Source organism: Leuresthes tenuis, unplaced genomic scaffold (assembly GCF_036924035.1).
Source record: "Leuresthes tenuis unplaced genomic scaffold, fLeuTen1.0.hap1 SCAF_14, whole genome shotgun sequence".
In the NCBI taxonomy this organism is placed as follows: domain Eukaryota; kingdom Metazoa; phylum Chordata; class Actinopteri; order Atheriniformes; family Atherinopsidae; genus Leuresthes; species Leuresthes tenuis.
The window spans coordinates 15708516-15721119 of NW_027325368.1; the positions used below are offsets into that span (position 1 = coordinate 15708516).

At 38.6% G+C, this 12604-nt stretch overlaps 1 protein-coding gene across 2 annotated transcripts in view; it reads left to right on the forward strand.

Annotated features, from left to right (window-relative positions):
• LOC140269071 (glypican-5-like) overlaps positions 1-12604 on the forward strand; it is a 95594-nt gene that overhangs the window by 29483 nt on the left and 53507 nt on the right. Inside the window, exons 4-6 of one of the 2 annotated variants that reach the window (XM_072364094.1) lie at positions 9482-9645; positions 10715-10771; positions 11399-11521. In XM_072364094.1, coding sequence (XP_072220195.1) covers positions 9482-9645; positions 10715-10771; positions 11399-11521 — 344 coding nt within the window. The remainder of the gene's footprint in view (positions 1-9481; positions 9646-10714; positions 10772-11398; positions 11522-12604) is intronic. The other variant, XM_072364095.1, reaches the window with a different exon arrangement.

Genomic DNA, 12604 nt, shown 5'->3' on the forward strand with positions numbered 1-12604 from the left:
CTCAATAGACTGCAGCAGCTTACATGCAAGTCATTTTGCATTTACCCTAGCCAGTGATGAAGATTGTTATTATCATGAAAAGTATGTATGTTGTTTGTCATAGCTTTTGCATCGGATTTACCGGGGTGACATTGCAGTATACTTTAATTAAACATGTAGCACTAGCACTGTTTTTATCTGAACTCATTTGTTTATATTTAGATAACTTTTCCTCAGAGGATTTTAGGTACTGTCAAGAAAAAAAGAGACTAATCTACTGACAAAAATTCATACATTTTATTAATTTAACACCAGAGCAGATGTTACATGGGACATGCCCTCGTTTGCCCATTAGCTAGTCCGACAGAGATTTTAACCTTGGATTCTTATGTTTTACCATCTAAAATTGTGACAATTCAGTGACATTGCATTTCTTAGATTTTACTTAGGCTACTTTGATATTCTACCTGTGTGTATATTTTCAACACCCCCTCCCATGTATATGTATAGTTCTTGTGTATAATATTTCAAACTCTTAGCTGAACGATTGCTGACACAAATTGCAAGTGTAGCTAATCTATCTGCTTAACCCATCTCTCTCTAAGTTGTGTGCACGTTTGGCTTCGGATCTCACCTTCAAGCTGCCTGACTGACTTATCCAGTCCATTAGCTAATGATAGTTGGTGCAGCCTCTTTTCTCCTCAGTCGCCCTCACATATTGTTCCTGCTCTCATCTCCCCTCCTCTACTCATGCTGTGATCTGCTGATAATATGCAGCAGCCCTCAAACCAACAGGAAATTCCCACATTGTTTCTCCTTTATTATGGAAAATGTTGCTGTTACAGGGAGAAGTTGGAATATGACTGATTGCTAGGATATGAAATAGGATGTGAATACAAATCAGTCATCTATAAGACATAAATTTTCTCTGCCCTTCATTTCAGCAGTTTAGTTCGAGACACTCTAACCCTTTTAATTGTGTATTTGATTATATGTTGATGAAATGTTTGCGGGAAGGGACAAAGCATGTTGGGTTTTCCTTCAGGGCCTAAGGTCTGCTGCTCAGATGGTCTGTTCACATATTTTAGGAAATAGCCCGAGAGGGATGACAAGAAAGAGAGAAACTTGACAAGCAGAGAGAACCATGTTTATGTTGTCATCTATGTGTAAGACGAATGATGGCTCAACAATGATAGCATGGTATAAGTGCTTCAGTCTTAGTGTTGATTTTGGATAAACTTTGCTTCTAAACAAAGGTCACAGAAAAAAAGTAAATAATGAGACTCCACTCTTTCTTTACACTGTTTCCATAACTTTCAGCAACTTTTAACAAAGAAAGCACACTTCTGTGGGATTGCTGAACAGTTCCTTTTTTAACATAATTTCTCAATAATTCGGGTTCTTCCAGATGTGGTTAACTGCATTCTTCTGTGCTGAATTTAATATCCTCACATCCTCACTGTGGAAGAGACATGTACCATCAGTTGGAAATGATCAATTGCTTATATGAATGGTAGATTATAGTATACACCAAAACTTTTTGTTTAACAATTCTTTCTTATTTTAGACACGTTTAACAGCTTTTATGTTCCAGTGTTAAACTTTTAAAGCCTTTTAAGGTGCCTTGTTACACGGTGAGCTGCAGGTTTAATCTTAACTTGATGATATCATGCAGCACCTGCTGTCTCGCTAACGCAAATGCCCACTGCATCTGTGTTATGATTTTCGTGGTAACTGCTGGTGCATTGGAAGGCTTTAGATGAACACATGGACTTTCCCAGTTTCTTTTCACATGCTTATTTATTTTTTTGCCCTTTTGCCTTATATGTTCCACTAAATCTCAGACAGACTAGATGAACTCATTTAACCTTCCTTTCTCTTTTCCTCTAAGAACTTTTCCTCTGTCTCTATGTATAACCCCACTCGAAAATCCCTAAGACAGGTTGGCATATGTTTGTCTGTGATTCTCATCTACAAAAATGGACAAATTTCGACTTCAAACTCTGCAGTAAAATCCATATTCGCAAAGGCAAACGCAAGAACTTCTCTTTTTCAGATCATCTGCGAGTGATTTAATCAGAGTAAACAAGTCCCAGTGTGCTCTTTACTGATTGGAATCTGAAGGGATTCTTACTGTGATATATGAGCAACTGCATCTCTCTTTAATTAGCACTGACTTCATTCGGATAAGAGAGAGCAAAAAGCATGAAGGAGAGGACTGACTGACAGAGACAGAGAGATGCAGACAGAGTGATTTAGACAGAGTGAGGGCAGACATAAAGAGAGTGCTTTACAGAAATGTCAGATAGAGACAGAATAGGAAGAAAGGGCCAAGGCCTAATGTCACAAATCATCTGCACTTTTTCATTCAAGGATTTCCAAGGGAATAGTGGTCACTTACATCCTTCTTATTGAGTGTTAAGCTTCTAAACAAATGTTTCAAATAAAATAGCCTGGCTAATTGATATTTTTTCTTAAAATCACTACAGAAAAGTTTCACAATGCAACAGAATGAATAGATCCACACTCTTATACCGATGTTTGCTTTCTTTGGTCATCAACAATTAACTTTTTATTGACTTTTTTGTCTTTAATACAGCGTTTCTTAAAAGGGGACATATGTTCACATCTTTTCTTTGTTATGTCCTTGAGAGCATATATTTGGGTGTCTGAAGTTACTATCAACTAAAAAAGTCAAAACTCTCACCCAAAAAAATGACAACCCTGGCATTTTGTTTTGGGCCCCTTATATCTGAAAATGTGACATTCAGTGAGCCTTTCAGATTAACAGGGTAAACTCAGGTCACTTTGCTAGATTATCCAGTCGTCTTTTTCACTAACTCTGCCAAACTTCAACTTCAGATGATGCTGCATTCTCTTTTGGGACATGAAACTCTTTTGCTCATGCTTATTGCTTTGCTGTTAAGATCATGTCACCAATAGTGATGCATCTCACTTAACCAAAGAAATGTATGAGCTTATAATGGTTTACCACTTGTTTATGTAAAGTTTTATATTCCAATAAGAATATCTTCTGATTTGCGTCTTATATTTTTTTATCGCATGAAAGTTGGAAATTTTGATTTCCCCCTTTCTTTTTGTATTCTATGAATCAATTTAGCCAATTTTGTTACTAATATGAACATATTGACCAAACTGGTTTGTAATGTTGGCTGCTAAATACTTCAACAACATACAGAGGAATGGAGCGACAATGAATTCAAGAGTTTATGGAACGATTTGTGACCGAGGAATTGCAATGCAAGCTCTCAATAGTGCTATTAACAGGCCAGCGGCCAATAAGTTCTGCGGTACATGTTTTAAGAATGTGGGCCTGTTTACCACATGACTCGTGACAGATTGTGCCTAAAAGAGAGACCAGTAGCTTACCAGCGGTATATGGCCCAACTGCAGACAATGAAAATATAAGTATCTGAGAATTAATTGCCAGTCAAGTATTCTGCTCTCAGTTTGGTGTGTGGTCTGAGCTCTCAGGCAATCTATCATATGGTCTCTCATAGCCTGGCTGTGTGCTTCAAGGGTCATTAAGTACAATGGATCTCAGAAGAGGTAGACCCTAAAGAAGAGAAGGGCTCAGTGGACTCCAGTGGGTCACTGCACTCCCCTAAAATGATCTCACTGAATAGAGGTGTAAATTAATGGAGAAAAAGGAAAAGTGCCTCTATCTGTGTTATTTTGACAAACGTATATCACAGACTTTTCTGCAAGGCCTCAGGAAATTATGTCAGCTTGTGAAAAAGGGCATAATATGTCTCCTTTAAATACTACTCACAACCTTTAATATTTCCTGTCCTGATTTGTAACTTAACAAACACTGTAGTGTGTCGTATTATCACTTTACTTCTGAATGACGGTCTTATTAATAAGCTGAAAAAACTCCCTTACGGTCAGGCTCTGTTGTTTTTAATTCTATGGCAGTCCTTGGTATGATAGTTGACTGGGAAATTTTAGTGTGAGACTCTAAATTTAAAGTTTGTTGTCGTCTTTGTCTAAAAGATTATCACTTTTCAGTATAGTATGTAAAAAATACACCTATTTATCCACAAATTAAATTAATTGAACGTTTCACCTTTTTCTGAAAGGCTGAACCTTCTCAATGTGAAGTTAAACAGAGTTTGACTTGTGACCTCAAGAGGGCTGTTTGGTAATAAAGTGACTCATACAGTTGGAATATTATTTTTGTAATTAGATGAGTGTATGGAAACAAGAAATCTTAAGACAAACCTTTTCAGTAGATCTTTTTGGCTCCCTTTTGCTTTCTTCCACTGCAGACTTTGCTTGGTCATCAACACGTCTAAACGTGGAGCACAAACCTTAATGGCATTTAAAAAGCAAATCATCAAATGTATCAATACATTGCAAAGTTGAGTGTTCAGTAGTGTATTCTACTTGTGTATTCTAGTGTATGATTAAATGGAGAAAAAAACTGTGTGTAACAAGGCTCCTGGGGGGGGTGATACTTCTTATTCCCTTAACACACACACATTTCCCAGATGGTCTAGGGTTTCAACAGGCAACAATCCAGTCACACGCCTGCTTTCTTAACCTCAAGGCCTCCACCACAACACTGCTAGTCCTGCAAGATACAAGATAAAGATAAAAAAGCATTTATATATCACCTGATGACAAAGCAATTCTCACAATTGCTTCCTTCCTGTTTTCATTTGTGCTCCAAAGAAACCGTCGTATTCTAGTATTTTCACCAGAGGTCTGTTGCTGTCATACTCTCGTGCCAGCACCTGCTATTGCTTAATTTTCCCTTTATACTTTCCATTTAGGTAGTAATAGCAGAAATAATTCTTAATTAATCTAAAAACTGCATTTGCTCTTTGCTGTTGGACTGACTTGCCTTTTCCATCCCGTTGATTGGTAACGTAAATTTCATTGAAACATTCATTTTGAATAGAATTGCTATTCTGAAAGTGTCCAAACATTGTTTTGTACTGAGGCGTCTGTTTCTCCTCACGTCTCTTCTCTTGTGCCCGTCTGCCATGGTTGTAAACTTAAATGGAGAGGGAGTATGGCTTTTAAGAACATTAAATTTTATCATCACTTTATAGAATATAATTTTACGCCCAAATTTTCACTGGTTGTTGTATAAAAGTTGAGAAAACGGCTTATTGTTGACGTGGCAGTGGCTGGGATTTATATAACTGACCTCAGCAGTGAACCCGAGCTTAGTCTGAGAGAATTGACTGAAGACGATTTGCAGGCAGTTTATAGTTTTGAATTTATCATTTACGGTTAACTTAATATATTTTCGGACAGGAATTCTGGATTTGTCTAATCATCTTTCAGATAACAACAGAAAAAAGTTATTAAGCTGATTTTAAGATTTGTTTGAATTTGTTTCACTCATGGCACATCCAGTGGTTTATAACTTTGTGATCTGAATTTAGAATTCAGTCATTCGGCCTTATGATACGTAGCTTTGATGAACTAATATATTCTCTATGCGGTTATTGTTTTTGCAAAGGTCAGGAAGCTTTTATATAACCTGGGCTCAGAAAGCTGTGCAACCTCTTTAAAAAGCATTAATGAAACATCCGTTTAACTGCTATTCCCTTTGTTGTAGTTGACATATGTAATATTGTTCTAATACTTACTCGGTATGGTATTAGCCAGTAACGCCACATGTTTATATACCCATTTAACATACAAACTATAAAGTGCAAGAGAGGAGTCTTTACTGACTGAATAAGTTCTGCTCATCTCAAGTCTCACAGTGCTTGGGGTGTAAGGGGGCTGAGAAAGTTCCCTTGGCTTTACTGGGTTATCCCTTGATAAATAAACTGAAAAGAAAGACAACCTCTGCTATCTGTAAGCCAATACTCCTCTAGAGGAGGGATGGTCTTGGGCTTGGCTAACATGGAACCGATTCTCTTGCTGCACTCTTTTCCCACCCTGTTGCCTCATGAAGATCTGCACAAAAAAACCCATACAGTAATAACTCAGCTTTAGAAACACCTTTGCTGGTTAGAATTTTTTTTTCTTAATCTATCTGTCTGTCTATTGATTCATTTTTGTGTTATTTAAGTTAAATGCAACCTGTAAAACATATGCACAGTATGCAATGTCCTTGTTACAGCCTGCAGCAGAAGTCAAATTTCATTGGAAAGCTCAAATATACATTGAACACATGTATTGTATTTCCCAAGTTTTCCCACGTGGACACTATGCGTCCCATCAATCTTCTCCCCTTCATTGGTCTCTGTCCTTAAGCAATCATACAAGGAATGTTCCACAAAATATCTGAAATTGTGAAGGTATAACAAGGGCAAACAGGTGGTTGAACACACATACACAATACAATCCAAGTATCATTGCTGTGCCCAAATGGGATTTTCCTTCTCACGCCATCATCGGGTCAAGAGATAATTGATTTATGGTAATCTTTTAGCTCATGTCGTTTTTCAGACTGTCATCCGATTGGCCCTCAGGATTATGTGGTCAGCCGATCGTTCCCATAAGAGCATATGTCTATTTCTCAAGAGGATAGTTCAGAGGACACTGTTTATTTTCCCTGCAATGACTTTGCGTTCTGTTTACAATTTTTGTGTGTTTAGTTAAGCTAAAGAATGACTTGTGTTAGCATTACTGTTTTGAAAAGTAGGCCTTTCTCCAATCTTTTTTGGCCCTTTTGGAAGTCCTGCAGTCTTGAACTTCTTCACTGTGGCTTGCCTGCAAAAGTAATGGGGTAATGCAAACAGAACTGAGGGTGACCTCCACTTGGTGTTCATATTTTACACGGATGTTTACATTTTTGTCTTTTAGCAGAATAGCTAAGTGTCATACAAAGGCAGGTGAGAAATGGTACTAGATATAAGACTTAAGTGTGCCTTGTTGAAAGTTTCACAGTGACATGATTAGATCCTATGTTAACCTACTGTTTAGCAACACTGCAGAGGGCATACCGTATGATTTGGACCTTTTTTTATTTATTTATATTTTTGCATCTATTGAACTTAATTTAGCAAGCTGTATTATGTATTTTAAATTCGAACATAGAATATTTGGGAGACGAAAGGTTAGCCATCAGCAGTACATTTCAAATCAGTTCCTGGTATTTATGTATTCATTTAGTAAATTTCATTAATTACAATTTTTACAGAAGTCCTCTGCAGTATGATTCCTCCTTTTTCTTTTTTTTTTAGCCATTTGTTTTTTCATGGAACTGCTCCCATCGGGAAATAATAAATAAGCACACAAAGAAGCAAAAGAGAGGATAAAAGCATTTACACAATTACAAATACACTATTCCTTTCACAGAAAAACTGTTTCTCAGCCACTGAGCCACACATGCCCCTTGCACAGTCTGCCAAATTGACAACTTTCATGCAAACACACACACTCTGCCACATGCACAGGGCTGTAGACCTCCCAGACACTACAGTCTGGACATGTCGTCATTGGACTTCATGTTGTCTGAAATATGTGCAATGAATCTCCGGAATTTGATTTATAGACCCCCCCCCCCCCCCTTGCTAAATAAAGAACGGGCATATAAATCACTTCAACAGTATCTGTCACTTTGATTAGACTTTTCTTACATTTAGTTAATGTAAATGTTTAGGACAGTTTGTTGGATTAAACTAAACAGTAATGACATATATAAATGTTGTAATTCTTTTAATTACCCATAACTATTTTTTAACATATATTCTATATTTTTGCAAAGTTTACTTAATTGAAACAGTCCTCTTAACTACTTTAGGGTTTTACTTTGAAATAAATGTCTGAATATTGCATGTTGTGCAAACAGAATTCAAATTAAATAAATGGGGTTTGCTCAGAGAAACATTAAAGCTTTTGCTCATACCATTTAGTGGGGTGTGTTTCCAGACAGCAGTTGCTATGTCTTATCTCTTCTCACAACCACACTAATGTGTGTGTGTGTGTGGCTGCGTGCATATGTGCCTGTGTGTCGCTCTACCACATTTGAGCATGTTTTATGGGTCCCGTGGGAGTTAAGGTTAATGCTGTAAAACCAACTTCTGCGTGCCCAGCGTCTGTTTGAAGAGTGAATTTAAGACCTGAATGTAGTTGGGAAAAGGTTTGGAGAATAAGGCCATAGTGAAGAGGGAAGTACATTTGTTCAGGTAGGTATGGCATCATCACAGATTCGTGAGCCATTGACAGTTCCGCTATTCACAAATACCTTTCTCGTATGTTAAACTTCCATTCAAACAGCACATGAGATGACAGATCAGCTTCACGCTGCTCAAAAGTCTGTTTTTAGAAGAATGGAAAGACACCTTTTGTGACTGTTAGCACATATTCCATCTGCTTTCAGACTAATCTAAACTCTTCCCAGCATGTGGACATGCCCATTCAGACAACAGTTTAAACAGGCATGCTTACTTACTCCTTCCAAGAAGTTCATACGTTTGTTTGTGCATTCCATAGTTTTGGGTCCCTCAAATGGTTTCTTTAGAGCTAGCATTGTTGTTGCAGTGTGTCTCACAGCATGAGGAAAACATTCCCTTAGCTGAATTTACTGACTGCGTTACCAGAGCAGATTTGCAGGGCTTGTATTGGAGGTGAAGCTGAAATCCAACCAATGTCAGAACTTTGATTACTTTTACAACTGCATGTAATATAAATCCAACCTTTTCAATTGTGACTTAAACATAAACATCATTCAGCCCAAATTCAAAATAGTAATTTAGATAACAAGAGTAGTTTTAAGTGGGAAGCATTTGAATCCATTCCTTTATAAAGTTTAGATATATCTCACTATATATTGAGAGTACCATGATGACTAATGATAAGCTCAGTCTGATCCATGACTGTGGTTAAAATGCTGTACGACTACAAATTTTAAATTAGAGATGACTATTATGTAGTTCTGTTGGATGTGCTATCATGGTAGAATGATTCATCTCTCTTGACAATATACACTGTAAGGACTTATTCAATCAAGCATGCAAGAGCCATTATAGCCTGTCTCTTTGGCTAATTGAGGATCACTTAACAATGCTGCCCAGAGGCTTTTAAGCCAATGAGATGTCATCGATTATATCTTTTGGTTTGAAGCATACTCCCCTTTATTTTCATGACTCCTTCTGTCTCCTCCCCTCTGCTGCAGGCTTTAATAGCCCACTGGAGATACTTGCAATCATTGCCAACTGTGTGTTCGTGCATTTACTTCCATGTGGCAGTGGAATGTTCTACAATGACTTTCAGCCCCCCTGGCAATAACTCACTCATCACACCATTTTGTTTCATCGCATCGCTCCCTTCACACCTACCTTTCCCCAAATCAATCATTAATCAGACCACAAAAATGCTGGCAGTCGTAATTTTGAAATGGGATGGCATCAGTCTGGAAAAGGTGTTCACTTAACACTCAATTTGCATGCATATACTGTTATATGTGCAGGTGTCAGTAGGTGGTTTGGAAGCCGCCCTGCAGCTTCACCCACACTCTTGTATGTTTTCTAAGCTTAGCAGGTGTGTGTTTGCTCTGCTCTACCCACAGGTGGTCAAGGTGTGTGGCCTGTCTACAGAGGAACCTACAGGCATGCAGGCTACTGGCCCAGAGGTCACAACCTCTACCATAACCTCATCTCCTCCGCTTCCATCTGCTGCCCCCTCCCAACCTTTACCAGAACAGTGGCAGGGGCAGTTAGCCCACTTAAAGAGGTAAGATAAAACTATAACCCTCTACACATTTTTATTTAAAAGCTTACACTTACCTGGTTATTTTTTTATTTTGTTATTTTCTTTTGGTGGCAAATTGCAGCTTTTAGAAGCCATCAGATGTGGCATAGTAGATTGAGGGTTTAGCCAGGTTTTAGTCACAGCTGCCATCAGTTTACAGTTTTAATTTGTTTAGTTGGTCTCAACGCACACACACAGAATAGATGTACTGCTTTGCAGCGCAATCCATGCTCTCTGCCTGGCCCTCAAAGTTGCCATCCCATGCCCACAGTTGCTGGTAGTGAGGGTGACCGTTGGTAAGATTAATCTTGACAGACCGACAATTTCCTGTTTACCCAGACGGCCATACCACCAACTCTGCACACCAACCGACCTCAGCTTAAATAGCACCACACACAAAAGCACACACAGACAAACTGTTGCTGTGTTGCCTTCCTGACCTCGTACAAAACCATGAATCGCTGCACCGATGCCAGCCGAGCTGACGGGTCTGGCCTGGCACTGCCACCACCTTTCATGGCAACACAATCCAGCTCCCTGCCTGCTGCCAGTGCTGACCAAAGCACATGTGAGAGCAGACCACTTCAAAGCCGTGGCAGCACCCATTGCAGTAAAGGGAGAGTAGTGTTCTGCTAAAAAATATGAAACATGAGAGTAGAGCAACATTTAGTTTTAATGGGGGGGAAACAGTGAATCAGAAAATTCAGCTGAACTTTATTTGGCTTTCCTGACAATTTTTAACTGTTTGCACATGCTGTTATTTGCTTGTGAGTGTTTACTTAAGATATGAATTCCATGCTATTATCTGTTTTTATTTTCCATGTGGTGTGGGGAGAAATGGGTCTTGATTACATGTGGTGTGACAAATATCTGCATGTGCATGAATAATCATTCTCTTTCAGGGTCAATTGACTGTCCTGTCTCCCATTTCCTTACGTGTTCCGTCATGTTGTCTTTTTTTCTCCTTTTTTCTCTCAACCCCCCTGTTCACCTCCCTGCATCCTCCTGCTTGCAACAATCTCCCCTGGACTTCAACTCCTATCAATCCCAGCCCATTCCCCCTGAAACCCTCCAAGAACAATAAACATAGTCTGAGAGCGCTCTCTAGGTAAGCATGAACCCAAGGGACTTATCTCTCTCAATTCCTTACACAATTTATTTAGAAAAGACAACTCATACAGTATTGCAAATACATATCTGTGACACTTAACTCAATTAATAATACTAATGCATATTTAATGTGATTTCACTGACTGACTGAGCACATAGCCTCTTGTGGCCCCTGTTGTATCTCTGCCTCATGGGTGGCGACAATGTGAGTTGGATCAAAAAGCTGTGCCTTTGTTTTGCTCAAGATGACAGTGTCTTTATCAATAGCACATGTTAGCAGATCTGGTAGCCAGCACTTTACCACACAGCAAAACTGAGAAAAATGTGCTGATGCAGTGAAGTGGTGACATTCACAGCCTGTCATTTCTGCCACCATCAATATTGTCCCGTTTTTTTTTTTTACATGCATGTCTCGTTGAAGTGTTTTGTTGTCAGTTGTTTTGTCCCAGAGTATCACACTGTAGCTGAGAAGCGTGTTCACAAACTAGAAAAAAAAAATGTGGCGACGTGGAATAATCGTACAAACCAGTCCTCAGTCGTTTGTTGTCGAACATAGCTTTCAATTAAGGAATGCGGTATTCGTATAAGAAATGCTCTAAGGCCTTTTTGCTTGTTTTTCTGTCAGGGAGTTCTTGTTGCAACTACAGCGCTACAAGTCCTTCTTTGCTGCCTTGCCAGAGATGCTGTGTGAAGGGGAGACCATAGGGGTTGGATCCACTTGCTGGAGTGGAAATGATGTTGTAAAAAGGTAAGATAAACGTTGTCAGATCCCCATTTTGTGAGTTGTTTCTTGGCTTTGACAGTTGACCTCAGCAGTGCTGGGATCTTCCTTTTCCCCACGTGACATTGCAGTGCTTCAGATGCTCAGTGATGGTCACCCTTTCAGACTTGTCATTTCAATTTCGCCTGCAATTTTACTCTTTTATGTCTTACTTTGTTAAACATGCATTTTAGATATGTTCACATTCGATAAAAAAGGATAATATCAGTCTGATCGGAGTCAGTGTGGCTGTCTGTTGTTAATCACTGTAGAAATAAGGAAATTATTAAATCCATCTCCACATTGAGTGAATGCTGGCAGTACAAAGTTGCAAGGCTCTCCTATTTGTTAAGTTAAATGACTGGATTGTTATCTGCGGCTTTCTGCTCTAAGACTTTTGTTTTGTGCTGATTTATGAGTAAAGCCCTGGAACCCTTTTCCAGATAATGACTGTGGGTGCATCTCTCATAGACTGAAACATTTACTCCATGTGTGGCTATGTTCTTTCTCAGGCATATTCCAATTACTTAGCCAACACAAGTCTGCAAAAGATTTCCCTTGTTGAAGCTGTTTCTTAAACACTCTTGAAAAACACTCCATAGCTAGTGCATTTTGCCTTGGTTTGTAATGACGGATTCAGCCATATTACCTTTACTTGTATATATGGAAAGACATTTTGAAAGACATTTTTTTAATCATGTTTGTTTTAGCCTCTTCTCTTCTCTTCTCTTCTCTTCTCTTCTCTTCTCTTCTCTTCTCTTCTCTTCTCTTCTCTTCTCTTCTCTTCTCTTCTCTTCTTTTAGGAGGCTTGCGATTAAACATTGAGAAAATCAAAATCAATTTAGTAAACACTATGATCATGCATCAAAGGGGGAACTCTTCTTCATAATGGTTCTTGTTTGTTTTTCTTCTGCTTTTTGTCCTTTTCTATCCTTTCACTGCAAAGGCTTCAGTTGAACTCACTAAATATAAATTGTAGAAGGGACAATAATAAGAGAGCTTGGATGGACAAGTTTGCAAAGCAGAAAACTTGATAGAATTATCTTACAAGAGACTCACACTGACTCAATT